Genomic DNA, 24,214 nt, shown 5'->3' on the forward strand with positions numbered 1-24,214 from the left:
GAAAAATAAACAAAATGTAATCTAACGACAACAACAAATAAATAATAAATAAATTCAATCGGGTTTTCTCCTGCTCAGAGCTCAAAGCTCTCAAATAGCTTTCTACAAAATCCCTGCTTCGTCTTGTGACACTTCATCTCACGCACTCTCCCTACCTCTCTCACTAAACTCTAGCCCATTAGCCTTTCCATGGTGCTTCAAACAAATCAAGATCCTTTGTTCTCTGCCTGGAACCTCACCTCTATGCAGCTGGCTCACTCTTAGTCCTAATTCAGCTCAAATAAAACCTCTTCATAAAAGCCCTCTCTGACCTCAGCCAACACCCAGCTACTCTCCCAACTCATCATCGTATTTACTGGCTTCATAGCTTTTATCCTAATCTGTAATTATCTTGAAAATTTCTTAGTTTACTTTATAATTGTCCCTTTCTGCTTGTATGTAAGCTCCAGGATGGAAGAGGATGTTCTATATCCTAGCACTGGAACAGTGTCTGGCCCCCAGTTAGTGTTCAGAATAGTCTGGCCCACAGTTAGTGTTCAGAATATACTGAATCAATGATTGAGTGAGGTATACACTGGGAACCCCAGCACCCTCTGTTTTCACACTTTCCTTGCTCTTGGTGTCTCCTAGTGGTGGAAGTTGGTACCACCAATCTCTTAAGACAAGGCTTTGGAGAAGAAATTTGGGCCTTGGTTCTGCTTATCAATTTACACAGCTCTCTAACTGGTTTATTTTCTTGCTTGGGGTGGGCAGTAGAAAAGGGCAGGAAAATGACTGGATGCTTCCCTGGCCTGGGTCCTCTTAGTTAACCTAGAAAGGGTTAGGGGTTGGAAGCAAGGTAGGCATCAAACTATTCCTTGGGGAGGGGCTGGGCAGCAAAATGGAGGTAGCAAGTAGTGGAGGTGACAGGCCTCGGGTGGAAATCAGAACAGAATCACAGGTATAAACAGAGGTAAGAAAGGTGATGGAGGAAAAGAAAGAGGAAGAAAAGGAAAAGGGAGCCAAAGGAAGAAAAGAAAAAGGAGAGGAAATTGAAAGTAGAGAAAGAGAGAGAGGAGGATGAAAAGAAAGGACAGAAAGGCAGAAGGAAAGGCAGTGGCAAGGTGACCTCAGCAGATACCCAAGCACATGTGAGCTGCCTCCTTTACTCCTTTGTGGGGAGACGTCTTTCAGTTGCTGAAAAGCACTGGGGAGTGCTGGTGAGCTTCAGCCTTCGCCTTTCTGGGTGATCTCAGACAAGTCTCCTGACCTCTCTGGGTCTCAGTTTCCTCATCTGTAAAATAGGTGCAGCCATACCCACCTATGGCAGGCAAGTCATGGAGAGGATCCCATGAGACCTGCTCCTCTAAATTAATATTTATTAGATCGACTCAAGTACCAGGTCCCGGGGAAACAAAAGCCGGACACTGCTTTTGTTCTCCAGGAGACCCGGTCTAGGGGGAGATCTAGAACAGGAACACCAATCAGCCCCAAATTAAGGCAAGAAGTGGTAAGTGCCACGAGAGTGAGAGTGAATGAAGTGCTTTATAAAACCAAATTATGTCCTGGGAATTCCCTGGCGGTCCAGTGGTTAGGACTCTGTGCTTTCACTGACGAGGGCGCGGGTTCAATCCCTGGTCGGGAACTAACATGGCCAAAAATAAATAAATAATAAAATAAAATAAAACCAAATTATGTCTTTTTGGAGGAAGTTTAGGAAGGCTTCCCGGAGAAGGTGGATTTGAAGCAGGGCTCTACAGGATGGGTGGAATTTGGATTTGGCTATGCAGAGAAGGGGGATGGTCATTGCAGATGGAGGGAACTATGTGAGCAAAGGCAGGGAGAGTGGGGAACACCTGCTCAGCATGTGTGTGGGGGGATACAGCTGGATAAGTAGGTTGGGGAAGGACCTTTAAGGGTGTTGGGGACTCCCTGGCCTGACTGAGCTAGGCTAGAGGTTCCTAAAAGCCTCTGTCATGACTCCTCCTGAAAATTTTAAGAAGAAATATTTTTAATTATAGCAGCACCCTTTCTCCTGTCCCCCGGTTCAAAACCAACGAGGCCTGTGGGTCTACCTCGAATAAGAACAGCGCTGCAGTAGATTCTTGGGATCCAGCCATGAACAAAATACATATTGTTCTGGTCCTCCTAGCACACTTGTGGAGGGTCCTTGGAGGCCACCTAGGCCAGACCCCCATTATATAGAGAAATTGAGGCTCAGAGAAGAGAAACAATCTTCCCAAGAGCGTTGGTAGATAGGTTCCCAATCACCTGACTCCTAGTTTCCCATCACACTCTGTTGTCTCTGGGACCTCCGAGTGGCCCAGGTTCCCCCACCCTGATACCACCTACCCAGCTTATGGGCTTCTGTTATTTTGTTCTCCAGCTGCTGTTGACACTTCTACTCCAGGGTTTCCCAAAGAGCCTTACTGGAACCAGTTGCATCTGTTTGGCTGTAGTGGGGAAGGTGGCCAAACTCTTGAGTACCAGAAAGGCATATGTGTGCATTTACACATTTGCCTGTTCCAGCCCGTCCACCCTGTCATTAAACATTTATTAGCATGCACTGGGGAAACACCTTTGGTTTGAAAAGACTAGGGCACCTAGTCTCCGGGGGGATAGGCTTCTAAAGGGCTAATCACAAATGTGGACCAAAAAGCAAGACCAAGTACACTGAGGCCCTGACTAAAGCAGAGAAGTCTGGTTGCCTAGATGTGACTGAGGAGAATGGAGGAAACTAACAGGATGTGGGGTGAAGGTTCAGGAAGAGCCTGGGATGAGAAGTCCAGATGATGGGGCCAATCATATGTTCATGTCTGTTCCTTCTCCCTCGTGAAGGTCTCCCCCGTCCCCACCTCCAACTCCATGCCGTGCTGATGCTGAGTTTGGTTGGTCTTTAGAGGATGATGCCATTGGAGCAAAGAACTTGGATGTCCCTGCAGGATGCTTTGCAAGAGCTTTACAACTCAGCCAGGGAATCTCCTAGGGGAGATGGGCAGAGGCAGTCTCAGAGAAAGTGCCTCCTCCTTCAGGTCCGTCTCCAAGGACCATCTGACCTGGGAACTCTAGAAGTCCTGGAAACCTGACTCTTCAAAAATCTGAGATGCAGAGGATTCCTGAGAAAACTGCTCTCCAAGTGGTGTTTTATATTCCAGTAAGAGTTTGGGTTCTGGTCTGGAGAAGCTTAGCAAACACCAGGGAAGGTGCTAGGGGTGGTACTTGGCTCCTGAAACTTTCAGTACCCAGATTCATAAGGCAGTTCAATGCTCTGAACTTCAGACCTGTCTGTCCACCTGCCTGCTGGACATCATCTGGATGTTCTAGAGTCATCTCGGACTCGACGTGTTCCAAACTAAAATTCGTTATCTTCCCTCCTACCCCAACTCCCAGGTCTTCTGTGTCCTCATTTCAGCAAATGACAAAACTATCCATCCATTTATTTACTCAAGCCAGAAACCAAGGAGTTACCCAGGACTCCCTCTTATCTCCCGCACCCTATATCCAACTTCCATGTTGCCTAATCTAGCAAATCCTGTGCTCTCATTTTACCCAGCAGCTCAGCCGCATCAGACGTGCACTCGTTCTGGAACACTTTCCTCTCTTAGGCTCCGTAACTTCACACTCTGTCAATTTTTCTCCTACCTCACCTTTCTCTTCTGCTCAACTGCCAAATGTTGGAGTACCCCAAATGTTGGTCTCGTCCACCTAGATTCTTATGCTAGTTATTCTTCTCCAATTCCCTGACTTTAGGAACTGTTTAAATGGCTGAGACTACCAAATCTGAATCTCTAGCCCTGATCTCTCCTCTAAACCTTAGGCTCATAAATCTACCTGCCAATTCAATACGCGTCTTCAACTTGCTTTGTCCTAAAACACGCTTCTGATGCCTCATGTGTTCAATCCTGAACCTCATCTTCCACATCCCAGTATGAGTCACCATCCATCCACCAATTTGCTCAACACTCAAAACCTGTAAGCCATGCTTGATTCTACCCTTTCTCCCATCTCACTAGTTCAAAACTACCAAAGCCTACAGATCTATCTCCAAAATACGCATCCACCTCTCTTCATTTTCACCCGCCATCAGCAGTCCAAAGCACCAACATCTGTTGCTGGAAAACTGCAGTAACTCATCTCTCTGCTTCAATTCTTGCCCTCTTCAGTTCATTCTTTTTTTTTTAAATATAAGGTCAAATTACATAGAATGCTACTCTTTTTTTTAATATTTAGTTATTTATTTGGTTGCACTGGGTCTTAGTTGTGGCAGGCGGGTTCCTTAGTTGCAGCACGTGGGATGGAACCCGGGCCCCTGCATTGGGAGCGTGGAGTCTTATCCACTACGCCACCAGGGAAGTCCCCCCTTCAGTTCATTCTTAACACAGCAGTCAGAGGGCTCAGAAATACAACACATGATCATACGGCTCCCCTGCCTAAAATCCTCCAAAGGGTTCCCGTAATAGTTAAAATCCAAAATAAAATAAAATATGAAATAAAATACATGGTTGATTGATCTGATCTAGCCTCTTTTTACTTCTCCAACACCATATCCCACCATTCTCCCCCTTGCTCACTGCATTCCTGCCATGCTGGAATTCTTTTTGCCTTTAGAACATGCCAAGCCTTTCCTGCTTTAAGCACTGGTGTTCTCTCTACCTAGTACTCTTGATTTTTCCCCTTGACTTTTACTCAGCTTAAATATCACTTTCTCAAAGACGAGTAACAACAACAAAAAAACCCAAAACAAACAAACAAAAACCCCTAAAAGTGGCTTGACCAATCAAGCAATTTAAAAAAATTTTTTATTTATTTATTTGGCTGTGCCAGGTCTTAGTTGTGGCGTGCAGGATCTTCAGTTTGCAGCATGTGGGATCTAGTTCCCTGACCAGGGATTGAAGCCGGGCCCCCTGCACTGGGAGCATGGAGTCTTAACCACTGGACCACCAGGGAAGTCCCCCAATAAAGGGATTTATTATCTTATATAACCAGAGTCCTAAATCAGGGCATCTCTGTAACTTGTAAAAGTAAGTGGCTCAGCAATGTTATCAAGGATCCAGGTCCTTTCTGTCTTGCTACCTACCAGTCCCAGATTCTTTTTTCATCGTACTTATCACCATTTGAGACAATATGACGTAGGGGTTAACACAGACTCTGAAGCCAAACTGCCTGAATTTGAAACCTGGCTACCACTTTACTAGGTGTTAAGTTAAACTACTCAATCTCTCAGTTTCCGTATCTCTAAACTGTGGATGATTATTGTAGTATTACCTACCTCAGAGGGCTGACTTGAGGATTGAATGAGTTGCTGTGAGGATTAAATATGTAAAATGCTTAAGCAACCTAAATGCCCACTGACAAGACAAATGGATAAGGAAGATGCGGTACATATGTACAATGGAATATTACTCAGCCATAAAAAGGAACGAAATTGGGTCATTTGTAGAGACGTGGATGGACCTAGAGACTGTCATACAGAGTGAAGTAAGTCAGAAAGAGAAAAACAAATATCGTATGTTAATGCATATATGTGGAATCTAGAAAAATGGTACAGACGAACTGGTTTGCAAGGCAGAAATAGAGACACAGATGTAGAGAACAAACGTATGGACACCAAGGGGGGAAAGCAGCGCCGGGGGGGGTATGAATTGGGAGATTGGGATTGACACATATACACTAATATGTAAAAAATAGATAAGTAATAAGAACTTGCTGTATAAAAAAATAAATAAAAATCAAAAAAGAAAAAGAAACTATAGATTTAGCAGGGCCTCCAAAAAATAAATAAATATGTAAAATGCTTGAAACAGCTACCCTACTTCTAGTTCATTCCTCAGGCTCAGCTGTATCCTGGAGACATTCCTGTATCCTTTTAATAAATTCCCCTTTCTCGTTTAAACCCTTCATTGCTGGGGTTCTCCACGGGGCTCCCCGCCATCATTTTGCTTTGGCGCCATCTGGCGCCCAAAAGGGAAGTGATGCGCCTGCGCTCTCCACTCTCTGCCTTTTGTCTCTTCCCTTGGTCGAATCTGGCACCTATACCTTTAAGATGCTTGGTCAAGACTGAAGACTTCGGGGGCCGGCGCCACGGAACGCAAGCATGAAGTCCTCTTAGGTTGGTCCTGTCCGGGTAAGGGGCGGGCTGTAGCAAACTCCACGTAAGAAATTGGTCTTTCCTTCGGCTCCGCCCCCGTGAAGCAATCACGGACGCCTGTGATTGGTCAAGCGCTCTGGAGGCGGGGGCTCCGAGCTTGGCTCCAGGTTCTTCAGCAAGTCAGGGCTGCGGCGCGGTGGGCGGTATGTCCGCGGGTGGGGAGACGCGTGGGGATGCTGGAGGAGAGGGTACTGCTGCTGCCGCCCCCTTCAGCTTCAGCTCGGAACCAACGCTCGAGGACATGTAAGCCGTCCTTGCCCAGGCTGGGCTGGGGAGATCGCCCCCTTTCTCCCTCCGTTTGGGGAGGGTCCCTCCACGTGGTCGGGAAGAAGGCTAGCAGCTGTGCTCAGGTCCTAGCTCTGCTGGCTGACCCCCGCAGGCGAGCCTTCTAACCTCCTCCTCTGTAAAATGGGCTTAACAATGCACACCTGAAGCAGGGGACATACCGGAGTACGATGCTGCTTCTGCCCTGTCTCTGCCCTCCAGGAGCGGGAGGTAGGACGGTGGTAAATGTAGTGTTGAGAGGTGGGAGGCATTTCTTGCTGGAGGAAATCAAAGAGGGCTTCTTAGGGGAAGTGTCCTGGAGCTGTATTCTGTAAAATCAATAGGATTTAGATATACAGAGATAGGGATATTCCAGATGGAGGAAAACTGCAGAAGCAGCAGCAGGAGGTGGAAAAATGAAAAAGAAGGTATTATTAGATTTCGATAATTTAGGGTCTGTGTAAGGTCCCACCCATTTTATAGATGAGGAAACCAAGTCCCCTAAAGAGGAAACGACTTGCTTAGGCCACCCAAGGAATTAGTTGCAGAATCCCCCCTGATACCCATGCCCCCATTACATATCACTGAGGTACCTGCCAGGGCCCCGCATCTCCTCCCCCATCCCCTAACCTTGGGACCTGGACTTCCACCCCTTTCTCCTATTCCAGCCGCCGCCTCCATGCTGAGTTTGCTGCTGAACGAGACTGGGACCAGTTCCACCAACCTCGGAACCTCCTCCTGGCCTTGGTGGGGGAAGTAGGGGAGCTGGCAGAGCTCTTGTGAGTAGATGACAGGCTTCTGGAAGAGTCTGTGTGTTGGGGAGGGGAGGGGAGGGGAGGGGAGGATTTATTTGACCATTAGATATCCCTGGATCCAATTTCCCCTCCTCACTACCAAGCTCTGTACGTGGTTGCTGGGCATACAAAGATGACTTATGTGTCCCTGCCCTCTAGGGGTGCCCAGTCTCCTGGGAGAGAAAGGTGTGAAAACAGCAAGGCAGGTCCAGGTCTAAGAGGGGACAGTGGTAACTGTCCTTAACCTCTGTCTCTGGGGTGGAAAGGCAGGTATTCTTTAGAAGACCTGCCTATGGCATTCCAGACAGGGGAAGTTTACATTTGCAAAGGTAGTGAGGTGGGAAAGGGCAAGTTAAATTCAGGGAGAATATAAGATTCCTTCAGTGTAAGCTTCTTGAGGACGAGCAAGGATTTTGTCTGTTTTGGTCTCTGGTGTATCCCAAGTGGCTGGGATACAATAGGCACTCAATATACTGTGGCTGTGGAGGACAGGGGTAGGATAGGAACACAGAATGATAGAATCAGGGCTGGGAAGTAATGGAGTTTGGACAGAACACCTGACCAGATTTGAATGGTAGAAAGGTCACTGTGTCTTCAGGGTGGATTGGATCCCCAAGAGAATTGGGTCAGGGGAGACCAGTGAGGAAGCTGGTGTAGATGAGGCAAAAGGTGGTGAGACCTAAGTCAGGGCAGTCACTGTGGGATGGACAAATGAGGGCACTGATGTGTGTAAGGGCAAGCCATTCGTTCATTACAGATTCATGACCACCATCTGTGTGCTATGTCCTCTAGAATCGAGATACGGCCTTGAACAAGATAGACACAGTTCCTACCATCACAGTGCAAGGAGACTGACAATAAATAAGTGAACTAATTTTAAAAGATGTGGAATTGTCACAAGTTCTATGAGGAAAGTAACACAAGGTGATGAGAAAGAAGGTAACAGAGGGAGAAGGCTTTTCTGAGGAGGTGACATCTGAGCTGAGACCTGAGTAACAGCCAGCCATGGGAAGGATGCGGGGAAGAGCATCCAAGGCAGAGGGAGCAGTAAGTGCAAAGGCCCTGTGACAGTTTGGCCTGTTTGCAAGGCAGAAAAGGCCAGAGCGGCTTTAGGTGGGGAGTCAGAGGGAGCATGGTGGATAATGACACTGGAAGAAGCAGGAGTCAGTTCATGCAGGACCTGGAGGGCATGGTAGGAGTTTGGATGTTATTCTAAGCACACCTGGGGGAGTTTTAAGCAGGGGAGGGACAAAATGTAATTTGTGCTTTTAAAAGATGGTGCAGGGTAAGAGTAGAAGATGAGTTAGAGGCTTCTGCAGTGGTCCAGGTCTAACGTTTAGTCTGGGGTGGCAGTGGCTAAGGCCGGCAGGGGAGGAGTAGAATTGTGTCTCGATAAGTAAAATGTCCTTTTGGCTACTCCTTGGCTCAGATAGGGACACAGAGGTCTGGGTGAATCATCTGATGGGGTCTCTTCCCCACCATGAAGATTCCAGGGCCTAGCTGGGTTGACTTGTCTTTGGAGGAACTTCCTAGGAGGTGGGAGTTCATTGCTGCAAGGCCTGGGGTGTGCCCCTGAGAGGTGGAACCCATTGTCCTAGCTAGCATCTATGTGTGTGTGCCTGTCTTTGTGTCCTGTCCCCAGTCAGTGGAAGCCAGATGAGGAGCCTGGGCCCCAAGCCTGGCCCCCCAGGGAACAAGCAGCCCTTCAAGAGGAGCTCAGTGACGTCCTCATCTACCTGGTAGCATTGGCAGCCCGCTGTCGTGTAGATCTGCCCCGAGCAGTTCTCTCCAAGATGGACACCAACCGGCGACGCTACCCAGTGCATCTGTCCCGCGGCTCTGCCCGCAAGTACACAGACTTGCCCCATGGGGCCACCTCTGAAAACCAGGTTGTGGGGCCTGCAGACCTTGCCTGTGAGTCCACAGGTCAGGCCTCAACCTAGAAACATGGGCACAGAACCTGCAACTCAGCACGGCATCTGAGGAGCAGAGGGTGCTCCAGCCATGCTACCTCATTCTAGTCCTTTCCTAACAGATCATGGGCCTGGGGGCTACCCTTCTTGAGGTCTCCAAGAACCTCCAGTAGGTAGCCTCCTGGTTTTTTCTCTCTCAATAAAAGTTTTGGTTAGCAACTTCTGGATTCTTCCTGGGGCAGCTGGGGAGGCTGTCTGTCTCAGCACATGCTGGAGAGGGGTACCAGGGATACCAGTGATACCTGTGAGCCCAAAGCCCATGTTTCTGTATTATACTTCCCACCTGCAGAGCAGAGAGATCTGATTTCTAGTAAGTTCTCTGTCTGACCTCATGTAAGTAAGTCCCTTCCCCTTCTCTAAACAAGACTGGAGGCTTTATTTAGTGTTGGATGAGAGCCCAGATTCTGGAGCCAGGCTGTCTGGGTTCAAATGCCATCTTTGATACTGGATGATGTTCTGGATTATATTGTCATCTTTCTGTGCCTCCATTTCCTCATCTAAAATGAAAATAAGGGACTTCCCTGGTGGTCCAGTGGTTAAGACTCCGCGCTTCCACTGCAGGGGGCATGGGTTCCATCCCTGGTCGGGGAACTAAGATCCCACATGCCACGCAGCCAAAAATAAATAAATAAATTAATTTAATTAAATGAAAATAATGTTATCTACCTAATAGGGTTGTAAGGTTTAAGTAAGTTATTCTAAGTAGAGTGCTTAGGACAGTGTAAGTTTGCAGTTGTCATTATCTGTTTGCTTTTTCAACTCAAAACTTTCAGGGGCCCAGAGCAGGAAATTTCAACAGTTAAGGCAGGCATGGGCCTTGTCCATCAGGACCCCAGCCCTGTGAGAGCTCTCTGCCCCTCTCCCTTGGCCCCCAGCACAAATCAGGGTCAGGTCTGTCTGATATGAAGCAGAACAGGGCTTCCTCTCTTTTGGGGCTTGGACCCCTTAGCCCCCTCCTTCTCTCCCAAGGCCAATTTGCTTGTTCCACTTCTACACCTAAAGATAGTGTTGGGTGTGTATGATTCACCCGATGTGTGACCCCAGGCACATCACTTTCTTTTCAGAGCTACCCAGGGAACTAGCAGCCTGCTTCCTTCACAGGGTGAAACCTGATTCCACATCAGTAAAATAAAGCATTTCCCTTTACTGGCCTCACTCCTCTTATTAATGACGTCACTTCCTCTTAACCAGTGACCTCTCTTACTTCCTAGGTAAAAGAGAATCCATCAGATTGGAACTGCTTTAGCTTTATCTTCCCAAACCCTCCTTTCCTCTGACCACCAGTGATAGCAGGAGCCTTCTTATTGATCTCTTATTTCATCCTGTCTCCTTGATCAATTATCTCCTCTCTCCTCCATATAATCAAAGTCTTTTCCTTTCCATTAACCCTTCCCATTAGCACATAAAGCATACTTGAGGGCCTCCCTGGTGGTGCAGTGGTTGAGGGTCTGCCTGCCGATGAAGGGGACACGGGTTCGTGCCCCGGTCCGGGAGGATCCCACATGCCACAGAGCTGCTGGGCCCGTGAGCCATGGCTGCCGAGCCTGCGCGTCCGGAGCCTGTGCTCCGCAACGGGAGAGGCCACAGCAGTGAGAAGCCCTCGTACCGCAAAAAGAAAAAAAAAAAAAAAAAAAAAAAAGCATACTTGAGTCTCTTTCCTATTGACAAGACAAAACCAACAGAACTCCAGCTACTTCCCTCATGCTTTTCACAGCCAAACCTCTTAAAATGGAGCTACACCGATCCACTCTGCTTCTTCTCTCATTTCTACCCTAACCAACTAAACGCTGGCTTTCACCCCCCACCCCTCCACTGAAACTGTTCTCATCACTCCCTGAATTCATACACAGTGGACACCACAGAAGCATCTGACTGAGCTAAGTTTCCTCCATAAAACACTTTCCTCTAGATTTCCCAGACAAGACACTTCTGCTTTTCGACTTCTGGCTATTCTGTCACAGACTCAAGTTCTCTACTACCCTCTTCTGGATGTGGTGCCATGCCCTCCAGACCTGATATCCCCAAGGCGTTACTTCCAATTACCTCCCTGACCCGTCCACATTTACTTCACACTCAATGTGTCCAGATTGAGGTGTAACAATTGTTGCCACTTCAACTCTGGTCCTGCTCCTCATCCTGTGTCCCCATCTCAATGACACTGCCTACGGTCACCCAAGCTGAGGAATGAAATAAGCCCCATCTCTCCTTTCCCCACATCCACTTTAACTCCTATTAATTCTAGCTCAATAACATGCCATATGCCTCCCTCTCCTCTAATCACTCAAGGCTTCTTTGTGGCCTTGGAACCTTTAACCTGGCTTCCAGGGTCCTTAGTGGTCTGTCTCCTGCCAACGTCCTTGCTTGTTGTCCCTGCCTTCCACCCCAGAGGACACCTGCAAGCTCTAACAACTCTGGCATGCAGGTTCAGGGGTTCTCTCCATACGTCCCCAACCCCAACTCTCTTGACCTTAAGACCAGCTTAAATGCCACCTCTGAGAAGAGCCTCTCTAAACTCCAAGATTGCACTGAAGACCTCTCCTATCCAGCAACTTCCCCATCAGAGTTCCAATGACAAGGGACTGCACTTGCCTGTGTACTTGTCCCCCCTGTGCCATTCACTGGCTGTCAGTACCTATTTACTCATCTGCAGAAACGGAGGTAAAAGTTACCTCACTTTGGGATGCTTTGAGGATGGAAATGAACTAATAATAATGTAGCACTGAAGTTCTTTAACCTAGTGCTAAAGTTTCCACTATTGCTTCTCTTTACTAGACCAAGTTCCATGAGGTTCATGCTGGCTCACTCAAAGCTCTGCAGAATGCAGTGCCTGTTGATCACAAATGCGCTAAATTTATGGACCCTTCTAGGTATGAGGTCATGAAGACATAACCAAGGGCCAAGCGTGGAATGACTCCACACACACACACAAAACCAGTTCCTGGAACACTTTTGGGCTTATAGCCCCTCTTGACTCCATGACAATTCACCTAAATCACCTAAGCCTGGAGAGACCCCCAACTTTCCTAATTCACACCCCACCCACCTCATTCACAGGCACGGGTGGGGTGAGGATATAATACTTTATTCACTCTAACACGGGCCGAGAGGATGTAATGAGGGGGAGGTGGGCGCGTTTCCAGGAACCCCGGTAGGGGATCCTCCCTGTCTCCCAGTTCCAGGGCAACCAGGCCCGCCGTCCCACCCTATCTGAGACGCAGGTGGCGGGGCGGGGAGTTGTCCAGGTTAACGCAGCCCCAGGTCGGGATACTAGCGTGCCCCTCCCCAGCTCGCACCCCGCGGAGACAAGAATGGCGGTTCAACTGCCCTCACAATCTGGGCAGCGCTCAGTGGCAGTGGCTCCGGCGGGTAGCTTGAAGTCCCGGCCGCAGCCCGCGCAGATATAGAGACGGCGCCGCATGTGCGCGCGACGGTGGCGGATGAAGTGCGAGCTGAGGCGGAAGCGCCGGCCGCACTCGGCACATGGGTAGGGCCGCTCGCCTGTGTGCGTGCGCGCATGCTCCGCCAGGTTGGAGCGGTGGCCGAAGCCGCGGCCGCACACGGCGCAGCGATGCGGCTTCTCGCCCGTGTGCACGCGCCGGTGCTTGGCCAGCGCCGAGCTCTGAGCGAAGCGCGTGCCGCAGTCGGCGCATGCGTACGGCCGCTCGCCCGTGTGCGTGCGTCGGTGGCGCGCCAGACACGAACTGCCGCCGAAGGCGCGTCCGCAGTCCGGGCACGAGTACGGCTTCTCGCCCGTGTGCACGCGCAGGTGCTGTGCGTAGTTGGAGCTCTGCGCGAAGCGGCGGCCGCATTGTGCGCATGCGTAAGGCTTCTCGCCCGTGTGGCGCCGCCGGTGCTGCCGCAGGTTCGAGGCGGCCGAGAAGCGCTTGTCGCATTCTGGGCATTCGTAAGGCCTCTCGCCCGTATGCGTGCGGCTGTGTTTGGTCAGCGCCGACTTCTGCGAGAAGCGCCGGCCGCACTCGGTGCACGCAAAGGGCCGCTCGCCCGTGTGTATGCGGACGTGCTTGGCCAATGTGGAGCGGCGCGCAAAGGCACGGCCGCAGTCCCGGCACGCGTGTGGGCGCGCCGGGTCCGCCGACGGCGCTGGCGCCTCGCTCGGGACCTGCGGGGAGAGGGGGGACAGGGGAAAGGTCAGCCCTGACCGAGAGGCTCGGGAGCCAGAGACCTGGGGCTCTGCCGGCTGCAGCCTCTACGTCCCCCGTTTGTACAGTAGGAAAAGCCACGGGGTGCGCCTCTCAGGACGGTTGTGCGCGTTAAATGAGATTAACATAAACGCACATACCACAATGTCTAGTGTAACTCTAACTATTCTTTATTAATTCATCCAGTATTTATTGAACGCGTACAATGTGCCAGACTCTGTTCTAGGAACTGGGGATTCAACATTAAATTTTTTAAAAAATTCCTAGTTTCAGGAAGAATGGATAAGGAGTGCTGGTATTGGAGGGGGTGCTGCAAATTTAAATAGGGTTGAGGAACCTCGCTGATGTCACATGAGCGAAGACCTAAGGAGGTGAAACAGCAAGTTCCAGAGGGAAAAGCAAGACCCTGAGGCAGGAGTTTTCCTGTTATAGGAATGGCCAGAAAAGAGTAATCCATGGAGTGGTCCTGAAGGGGATATCTTAGCATAGGGCCTTGCATGTGAATGAGGTGAGGACTCAATAGAGATGTTAGACGGTTTTGAGCAAGGAGGGGAACAGATTAGACTCATATTTTAAAAGATTTCAGGGGCTTCCCTGGTGGTGCAGTGGTTAAGAATCCGCCTGCCAATGCAGGGGACACGGGTTCAAGCCCTGGTCCGGGAAGATTCCACAAGCTGCAGAGCAGTTAAGCCTGTGAGCCACAGCTACTGAGCCCACATGCCTGGAGCCCGTGCTCCGCAACAAGAGAAGCCCACGCACCACAACAAACAGTAGCCCCCGCTCGCCACAACCATGCGCAGCAACAGAGAACCAACACAGCCAAAAAAAAAAAAAAAATTAAAAAAAAAAGAATGAAGGAGGGGAGGGGGCAGGAACCCAGTGAGGAGGCTACTGTACTGCAAGCCAGAGAAGACAGTGGCTTGGACCCAGGTGACAAAGTTGGGAAGTGAAGGTGGTGAGAAGTGGTCTGCTTCTGGATATATTCTGCAGTTTGAGACAGCAAATTTGATAGTAGATTAGACATGAGGTGTAAAGAAAGGAGTAAAAATGACTCCAAGGATTTTGAGCTTAGCAACTGCACAGGTGAAGTTGCCATCTACAGAGCTGAGGGTGGAGGGAGGCACAGGTTGGTACCTACTATCCGTTTCTGATCTTATCTGCAGTTCTCCTTGACACATCTGGAGCTCAGGAGAGAGGCCCAGGCTGGAGATGTTAATTGGGAAGACATCAGCGTGGAGGTCGTTTTTAAAGCATTGAGACTGGATGAGTTCGCCCAAGGAATAGGCAGAGAGAAATGGGGGTGGCAAGACGAAAAGCAGCCAGCAAAGGAGACTGAGCAGAAGCAGCCAGTGAGGTAAGAGACCCAGGAGAGCACGGTGTCTTAGAAACCAGGCCACCATCAAGTCCAGGCTCTCTAATAAACTTTCAAGAGCAAGCACTTATCATTTTTTAAGCTGCAAAAAAGGCAGCCAGGGTGAAACCCAAATACTATTCTGAGGCCTGAAATGAAAAAAATTCAAAAATAAGCCAGTTTCATGAGGTCTGGGCCTCTGGAGATAAAATCAGAAAAAGAAATGCTTTATAAGAGGCAGATGAAGGGAAAACAGTTTGTACTAACAGTAAAGAGGAATACTGAGGAAACATTGCTTCCTTCTTAGAAAAGAGAAGGCTCATCCTAGCAAAAGTGGGGTTGAATCTCTACTATGGACTAAGCAAATAGGATATTAATTCATGACCAAATGAAAAACCAGGCACATATTAAGGATAAGACAGTGTTAGCTTCTTTCTCCCCATATTCCATCTCCACCAAGTGATTATCACTATTCTTCTTTTATAGATAAGGAAACAGGTTAAGAGAGGGTAAGTGACAACTAGGGAGTAGCGAGGCCTCTTCTTTCTGAAGTTGTAAGGAGGGCACCTTCAGGGCCTTCAAGATCCTTTGTTAAAAAGACAGTAGCTTTTTGGTAACCACCTCAGAAATTGGAAAACAAGGCAGTTTGGGAAACTGGTCACCAGCCAAGGGAACTCTGGCTTAAATACTATTATCACGATAATGATAATAGTGATAACATTACAGTGTAAAGATTTGGCAGCGCTGTGTTATGTACATTATTGTATTAAATCTTCCTGTCACGCTCCCTTGAGCCAGGCGTTATCTTTTGAGAAAACTGAGCTCAGAGAGATTAAATTCACATAGCCAGTGGGAGTCAGGACTGACCTTAGAGCTCTCACCCTTAACCAGTAGGCTACACTGCTTCCCTGCACACACAGCACGAAGATGTGACAGCGGCTGGACTCCAAGTGCCTGGCACTCTCCAAGAGGGATTCAAGGTTAAAATACAACTTGATACTTTAAATCAAGAAACTCCCCACAGCAAATTCGGCACAGTCTGAATTCAAGGTCACACTTTCCAGTCTTGCCCTGGTTTTGACATCTATTGGGTTTATTTCATCACGTCAGCCATCGTGGAGAGAATTTTTCTCATTATATCTGTATTTTTCTGGCCCGTTTTTCTTTGGCACCCTTCTTTAAGGTGACTTTGACCAGCCTGAGGACTTCCTTATGCTGGATTCACTATCTTGTGAAAAAGAAATTCTTCACACAAGTACCTTTGGTATCTCCAGCTCCAGGAGGAGGGGCCTTGGGTGCCTTAGGAAGAATCTTGGTAAGAGGGGCTGAGTCTAGCTCATTAAGACCCCAGGCAAGTCCCTCCCTTCCCCTGCCTCACTGAACCAAGGAAGGCAAGGTAGGCTAGGTGAGATCAATATTTCCCGACTTGAGGTATGCACATCACAGAATGCAAGAGGATTCTAAGTGTTATGTAGGCTAACTCTTATCTTACTATGATCATTATGTATTTATTTTCATGGATATTAGAAAAACAACAGATCACATGAAACCCACAATTTCATCAGTATTATTGCTCAGATGAGGGTAAATTTATTTAACAAAACAATGTGAATGTATCTGAAGAAGAGCATTAAATAAATGAGCAAACAGGTAAGTGACTGAAGCTTGGCAAATACCAGACTTACATGCCTTTTAAATTCTACAGCTGTTAGATTTAAAAATTAGAATACAGGGTATCTGCACTATAACCTGAGGGTACTAGGGGGATACATGTAGTATAAGAATATGATAATCCAAGTATTTAAAGTTAGTGATTTTGGGACTTCCCTGGTGGCGCAGTGGTTAAGAATCTGCCTGCCAATGCAGGGGACACAGGTTTGAGCCCTGGTCCGGGAAGATCCCACATGCCATGGAGCAACTAAGCCCGTGCGCCACAACTACTGAGCCAGCGCTCTAGAGCCCAGAAGCCACAACTACTGAGCCCACGTGCCACAACTATTGAAGCCCGTGTGCCTAGAGCCCATGCTCCGCAACAAGGAAGCCACCGCAATGAGAAGCCCGTACACTGCAACGAAGAGTAGCCCCGCTCACCACAACTAGAGAAAGCCTGAGTGCAGCAACAAAGACCCAATGCAGCCAAAAAATAAATAAAATAAATAAATAAAGTTATTTTAAAAATAAATAAATAAAAATAAAAAATAAAGTTAGTGATTTTGTCTTCCTGCTTAAGGTGTTTTTGTTTTTGTCTTAAACCAGAGCAAACATTCCAGGTTTTTCCTCAGCTATTACTTTTCTAATTAATAACAATAACTACCACTTACTGAGCACTCACTATGCCAGGAAGTGCGGTAAGTGCTTTCCACCCATGTTCTTATTTTAAATTCTCACAACCCTTTGGGTTAGGCTGTATTAGCACCATTTTAAAATAAGGATATAAGACTCAGAAGTAAGTGACTACCAAGGTCCTACAGCTAATCCATCGGCAGGGTCAGGGTTTACACTGGAAGTCTGTCATTGTCTAAAACACCTCTTCTCTCATAGAATGATGCAATTCTATCTCACTGACAAGTTTAAGGTTACCTACACAGTTTGTCTCCCTCACCCGGACTTTTTTAGCTGTCAGAATCTCCCTTCTTTTGAGTACAGAGTATAAAATACAATCCCTATCCTCTCCCTCATTGCTAAAGGAAGTGTGGTCCACAGACCAGCAGCATCAGCATCACTGGAAACTTGTTAGAAATACAGAATCTCAAGTCCCCCCCATACCTACTGGATCAAACTTCAGTTTAACAAGATCCCCAAGTGATATGGACACATGTTAAAAATGAAGAAACCTGATCTAGGAGATGCACTACTCCCAGGGAAAGCAGGTGGGAAAGGTGAAGAGGGTTATACAGGCTGAAAGACCACATGGGCAAAGTCTTCGGGTCAGGTGTGTTTGAAGCTGGGGCATGGGATGGGTGCTGAGTGACTAGAGATGAAGCCATGAGGTCAGACGATGAAGACCTTTGAATGCCAGGCGCAGGAGCTGAGGGAAACAGAATACCACTCAAGGTTCAATTTTAAGCAGGGAGAGACAGGACTGGATGTACATAGAGCCCTCTGAGAAAACCCGTCTATTCATTAAAGATAGTTTGGATTTTAATAGGCAGTGAGAGAATACTCCAGCTACTGAGTGCAGCATAGTTAAGGCCTGTTCTGGACAATGACCTGCCATGGGACTGGGTGAGAGCTAAGAGTCACAGAATGTTGACACTAGAAGGAGCTTTGGAGACCACTATTTCATAGAAACCGAGACTCAGGGAGACCACACAGCAAGTTGATGAGCTATCTTGTGGGCACAGTGCTAAATCTTTGTGGGATGTGTGTGTGTAACTCTCATTTCCACCCTCCTCCAAATCCAATCACCCACATGATACTTAGACTGGATTTCAAGGATCTTACTTTCATTATCTCATTTTATAGATGAAAAAGCTGTCGAGGCAAAACTGGTAAATAGTGGTTAGGATTTGAGCCAATGCTTTTAACCGCTACATGATACCATTTAGAGTCTAGCTCTACAGCCTTCTCATGACTAGCCATGCCTACACCCACCCTTCCCATCCTTAGCTCCATCCAGTCCAATCAATGTTCCCCAAAACCCCCTTATTTCCATCTTCTCTCCCCTGCTGCCGCTACCTTAGAGCAGGCTACCAGCCATACCTGACCTGGTCTCCCCGCAGCAGCCCACGATTCTTCTAAATAGAAAATCTGATCATGTCTCTCCTCTGATTTGAGGCTTCTGATGGTACCGCATAACCTAACAGAGTATGTCCAAATTCCTAACCTGGCTTTCAACACCTTTTACTCTCTGGCCCTGCCTACTTCTCTGGCCTTATCTTCTCTGAGCATTTGCTTTTGTTGCTTCCTCATCCTGGAATGCCCTTCCTCCTCCTCCATTTGCCAAATTCCCACTAAGTTTTCAAGGCCCACGTCAAAGTCATTTCCATGAAGCCTTCCCCACTGCCTTGAGTTATTTGCCCTCAATTCTCTGTCTAGGCCTCCACGTTCTAGGTTTCCCTGTTCACTCCCAGCCTCAGGATTCAGCCCAGAAAGGCCCTGATAAAAATGAGTAGAAAAATCTCCAGAAGGATGACCTAGCCCAGGGTCCTGAACTTTAGGGAGAAGAATGAATAATAGCAGCAAATACTTACATAGTGTTTATTATGTGCCAGACACAGTTCTAACTCGTCACATGTATTAACTCATTTAATCCTCCCAACCCCAAGAAGTAGGTGCTATTATGATTTCCCTTGTACCAGTGAGGAAACTGAGGCACAAAGAGGTTAAACTTGCCTAAGGTGACACAGCTGGTAAGTGATAGAGTTGGAAGTCTACCCTAAACTCTGGAGTCTGAGTTCTTAACTTATAGGCCAAAGGTGGAGACCAGGGGATTCACAGGGCCGGAAGAGGCAGGCTGAGCTAGGAGGATGGGCCAAGGAGGCCTGAGAAAACAGAACTAAACGGGCCACGGCAGTGAAAGCACGGAGTCCTAACCACTGGACCGCCTGGGAATTCCCTAAATAGTTATTTTGACTGGAAGAGGAGGCCACAGCAGCCAGCCCCCTCCCCCTAGGGCCCACCACACCCACTAGGGGGCAGCAGAACTTTCTTTTTCTGGGAACTGGCGCCTGTGCAGGAAGAAATCAGAGGGAGCCTGGGCCCACAAATCTGGCCCAGGAGTCCTCCAGCTGGACTCAGGGCTGCTCTGGCTGTGGGTGGGAGTCCTGTAGGGTTTTGGGAAGTAGAACTATACCTAGTGGCAGTTAGGGTCTCTAATGGTAAATCTAACTCATATTTTGATCTCCTTAAAACTCCTCTCTTTAAACCTTCAACACCCTTGTCAGTCTAACCCTGCTAGACATCAAGCTCCACGAGGAACCGAGGAGAGCGTTTACTCTCCAGCACCCAGCACAGAGCCTGGCACAGTAGGCGTGACATCTGTATGATGGCAGCATGGACTGTGGGACAGAAGGATGGGTGGCCAACCCTGAGAGTCAAGGGAAAGTAGGGACAGGATCCCTGGATTCTGTCTGAGGGAGGCTGGACCTGCACCAGGTTTAGGGGCGACGGGACCCCAGGGTGTGGGACACGTACCTCCTTGTTGTCCATGGGGATCTTGAGTTTCACCACTTCATACTTCTCTTCACCCTCATCCTCCTCACCCTTCACCAGCAGCACCATCTCTTCTTGCATCTCCTCCTCCTCCTCCTCCTCTGTCTGCTGTTCACCGGGCATCTTGGTGTCCTGGGGCAGGGAGCTGAGTCAGAAGCTCAGGACCCGCCCCCCCACCATGGCCCACACAAGGCGGTGCAGCCGTGGCTTCTCCTGTGATCTTTGTGTCTGACCTTCTTCCCTCTATCCCAGCCCGGCCCTAGGCCCCAGCCCTATCCCGGGACCAGCTCGGAAGACTCTCGTTCACCCCTCATCCCGGCATTCAAGGCCCTGAACACTTCGAATCTCTAGCCCCAGTGAGTCACCACCCTCCCCGCGCTGAGTCACTCCCCGGTGCCTGGGTCCGCGGCACGGAGCTCTAGGGCACGGGCTGGAGGCAGTATCGGGGCGGAGACCCTGAGGGGGTGCGCACTCACCAGCCGCAGGTTCAGGCGCTCGCGCTGCCCCAGGCCAGGGCGCCGGGCGGTTGGGCACTCTGCGACGCCGCGACTCCGGGGGCGGGGCGTAGGCGGGGCCTCAGTGACGACTGGCCATTGGTCAGAATACCTAACCCCGCCCCCTAGAGGTGGGGCCAGAGGACCCAGGCGTCCGGCCCAAACTGCCCCGGGAGGGTGGCGAGCCCACACCCAGTGCCTTCCGCTCAACCCCGACTCCCAAAGACCCCGGGCTGCACTACTCGGTGTTCAAGGTCCTCACAGTCCGGTAGTGACCTACCTTAAATGCTCGTCTCCTGCGGCCGGCTCGGAGATCTCAGCTGCGGCCAAGCGCGTCTGCTCCGCCCGAAATAGGCCACGTGCGCTCCCGCCCCTTCCTGGGCCTCTCGCTGGCGCCCCGCCTGGAGGGCGGACCCTGTTGCCTCCTCACCTCTTCTCTTCCCTCTTTTTGCCTCTTCTCCCATCTTTTCTCCTTTCGCAGCGTCGCCTTCACGGTCTCCTGGTCTCTGGGATATCTTGCTCCTTGAATACATACTTAACCAACAGCCACCCAAGCAACCGCTGCTGTTTGTTGCGTGGTGTGCCTCTTATGCGCCATCGTTATGCTAAGCCTTTTGCACAATCTGATCTCGATCCGCACAAAGGTGGGCCCATTTCACAGATGAGCTAATTGAAATTTACAGATGAGCTAATTGAAGCTAACTGACTTGCCTAAGTTACACAGTAAGTGTTGTCACAGCATCCCCAGCAACCCAGTAGCCTAGGTGGAAAATTATAGCACACGGACCAGATCCAGTCCACAGAAGTATCTTGTTTGGCTCTCAAGTTTAAAAGTTAACTTCAAAAGAAGCACGAGAGGTCTTTTACAAAATTTAATTTCCAACATTTAAAAATTGAGATATTTCATGTAAAGATCTGTATTTTCCCACTTCTCTTGAAAAAGATACCTAATTCTCCCAATTTATGAATGGGGCAACGAAGATTCAGAAATGATGAAAGAGAAATTACATTCAGTAAGTGCTTACAATCCCTAGTTGTCTCTTTACAACAACCCTGTGGGGATCAGTCATATTACCTTCCTTTGACAAATGAGGGAACTAAAAGCTTAAGTAATTTGCTCAAAGTCACATAGCTGGTAAGTAGCCAATTCCAAACCTCATGCTCTTCCTGTTGCACCAAATTCTCTCTCAGAAATGAGGTTACATGAGGAAATTGGTAGCAGAGCCAGGACTCAAGCCTGATCCTCAGTCTGCAGAGCCCAGAACATAATTTGGATGTTGGGATTACATCTGGTCAAAGTTTTGCTCTTCCTCAGAGCTGGGAAAAGGGGGTAAATGAGTGTGATACTCACCCTCAGGATCCCGAAAACCACTTTGATTGTGTTAATTCTCTCATCAAATATTTATTGAACCCTACTATGTGCCTGGCACTATTCTAGATATTGGAGACGCAGTAGTGAACAAAAGAGACAAAAATCTTAGCTACCATGGCACTTCTCAAGGTGTAAAAAATGTCAACAAGTAAATAAGATAATTTCAGGTAAGGATAGGTGTAAGAAGGAAATAGGGCCAGATGATGCAACAGGGAGTGGCTATGGTTGGGAGCTTCTTTAATGTGGGCAGGGAAGGCATCTCTTAGGATATAATATATGAGATGAAACTTGAATGATGAGAAAAAGCCATTTGAAAATCTAGATGAAGAATGTTCTAGACAGAACTACAGAGACTTTAAGGTGAGATTAAGCTTGGCATGTTTGAGGAAAAGAAAGAAGGCTTGTATGGCTGGAGCCAAGTGAGTTAATGGAAATGTAGTGTGGGAGCTGGAGAAGAGGCAGGCAGGGCCAGATTATGGCAGGAACTCTAGCGAAAGGCAAGACATGCTTCCCCTAATTCAGAGAATCAGTGAGGAGACTCAGCTGGGAGCAGCGAAAGTCCCTACTGGAAGGTCGTCCTACTGTGGGAGGACTTTGGAACAGATGCTTGCAAAAGGGAATGTGTACAAGTATCTATCTGGAATCAGAGCTAGTTCTTGTTCTTGAGAATCTCACAGTCTAATAAAGAAGGTGATTTAAAAATATATATGTATATGATATATATATATATATATATATCATATACATATGAAAAGGAAACAATAGGTGTTCTGGCAACTCCCTGGAAGGGAGTGGATATTGGGTGCAGGCCTCACCAAAGAGATAAACGTAAAGGGCCTTCAAAGAAGAGTGGGAGTTTGCCAGATGGACAAAGAGGTAGCAGTTTGTGGGACTGTAAACTCTCGTGAAGAGCACATCATGTTCCAGGGACATCATTCACCAAAGTATTGAGCGAGCCTTATTGTGTGCCAGGCCCCTTTTAGGACTGGGCGGTAGAAAGTTGAATTTGGAAGTCTTTATCTTACTTTTCACTATTCTGCATTTCACTATTTGCCTTCAGCCTCACTAGAAGTTTACTTGAGTTCTTGAATCCCAAGGACTTGGTGCATAGAACATGCCATCCGCCATCCCATCTCCCACCTCCTCCTTTCTTGGCTTGTTCCAAATCATTCTTTACGTCTTAACATAATTGCCACTTCTTTGGAGAGGCATTGAATCATGTGGGAGTCTCTCCTGCATGCCTGCTTCCTGCATAGTCTTTACCACGCTTGAAAATATTTGTTCAATGTCTAGCTTCTGCGTAGAAACTGAGGGCAGAAACTTTGTCTTATTCATCTTTCTATGCCCAGTACCCAGCACACAGTAGGTAATGCTGTTGAGTGTCTCTTTATCCTAAAGAAGCTCTCGATGTGTTAAGGGAGCTTAACACATCAGATGAAGGGGGTTCTAACCCAGGCTGGAGGTTTAGGGAAGGCTTCTGGGAGGAAGTAACACTTGAGGTGTTTGGATAGGTTAACACGTTGGGAAGGGGGGCATTCCAAGTTACGAAAACAGAATATTTAAGAAGCACGGGTCTGAAACCACACAAGTGGAAGGCCTTGAATGCCATCTAGGAGTTAAGTTTTATGGAGAGGACATGTGCATATACGGCAGGGTTTTTAATAGGGGAGTGAAGTGGTCAGATTTTACAAAGTTCACTGTAGACTAGCTTGGAGGCCGACCTGGTAGGGAGGTGAGACACGGCAACCAGCAGGGAGGATCTTACCAAAGCCCCAAAGGCCTCCATTCAGGTCTATGGGTGTTTGTGTGCACTTAAGGACAGAAGCCGCTGAGAACTCCAGGCCTGAACTCAAAATTCTGGGATTTCGAATCTGTTTAACAACTTGGCAGGGGTGGGAGGACAGGGAGGAGCCGCGCTGCAGCAAGCTTTCATTGGTTTCTAAGGAAACCCGGCTGACGGTTAAGATGTCGCGAGAGCTTCTACCCGGGGACCGTTCCCGCACGCAAATTAACTGAGATGCCAAGCCAGCGAAGTTGTAGGGAGTCTTGTACTTCATTTCTTAGATGGGTGAACCGCCCTAGTCTTTTTTGTCCCTGGCCAATCAGGTCAGTTCCTTTTTTCCTTTTCCTCCCTATTGGCGCCCTCCTCGGAAAAAGCTAGGAGTTGGAGTCCTGCACCTAATGACGCATAGGTGGCTGGGAAATACGGTTGCCTTTTCTGGGGGATAGAGACATCCCCTTGGCCCTGCCTTTGGGCTATGCAGCCAAATGACCTGTTTCTCGACAAATAAAAAAAGGGTCGCAGGGAGGTGGGGTTTCCCAGAAGGCAGAACATCAGTGTCGGGGTCTTCTGAGCTGGTACCAATTCCTGCCGGCCACTTTTCTCCCGGTACCTGTCGCCATAGCAACAGCGCTCGCAGAACACTCGCCCCCCCCACCCCCCACGCTCCCACCGAGTGTTTTTCCTTTTAAGGGTCGCGCTCAAGCCTGTGGCGTAGGTGGCTCCTGTGGGCAGCCAGAACTCA

General features: G+C 48.5%; 2 protein-coding genes across 2 annotated transcripts; one reads left to right on the top strand and one right to left on the bottom strand.

Moving 5' to 3' along the window:
* Positions 1–4,236: 4,236 nt before the first annotated feature.
* Positions 4,237–9,317, top strand: DCTPP1 (dCTP pyrophosphatase 1). The gene is made up of 3 exons (XM_082645478.1): positions 4,237–6,370; positions 7,060–7,170; positions 8,828–9,317. The coding sequence occupies exons 1-3, from the start codon at positions 6,273–6,275 to the stop codon at positions 9,126–9,128; spliced, it is 510 nt and encodes a 169-aa protein (XP_082501604.1). The 5' UTR covers positions 4,237–6,272; the 3' UTR covers positions 9,129–9,317.
* A 2,907-nt stretch (positions 9,318–12,224) lies between these two features.
* ZNF771 (zinc finger protein 771) lies at positions 12,225–24,092 on the bottom strand (the record flags this gene model as incomplete). The annotated part of the gene is made up of 4 exons (XM_082644519.1): positions 12,225–13,278; positions 19,806–19,955; positions 20,300–20,481; positions 24,083–24,092. 4 exons carry the CDS (start codon positions 24,090–24,092, stop codon positions 12,475–12,477), a joined length of 1,146 nt encoding a protein of 381 aa, XP_082500645.1. The 3' UTR covers positions 12,225–12,474.
* Positions 24,093–24,214: the final 122 nt, after the last annotated feature.

This window comes from Mesoplodon mirus (assembly GCF_964341445.2).
Source record: "Mesoplodon mirus genome assembly, chromosome: 15".
Lineage (NCBI taxonomy): Eukaryota > Metazoa > Chordata > Mammalia > Artiodactyla > Ziphiidae > Mesoplodon > Mesoplodon mirus.

Excerpts from the sequence above, each read along its gene's own strand:
- DCTPP1 (XM_082645478.1), top strand. The coding sequence starts at position 6,273 with ATGTCCGCGGGTGGGGAGACGCGTGGGGATGCTGGAGGAGAGGGTACT. Across the intron at positions 6,371-7,059 it reads GAACCAACGCTCGAGGACAT|CCGCCGCCTCCATGCTGAGT; the intron begins GTAAGCCGTCCT and ends CTCCTATTCCAG. Across the intron at positions 7,171-8,827 it reads GGGGAGCTGGCAGAGCTCTT|TCAGTGGAAGCCAGATGAGG; the intron begins GTGAGTAGATGA and ends TCCTGTCCCCAG.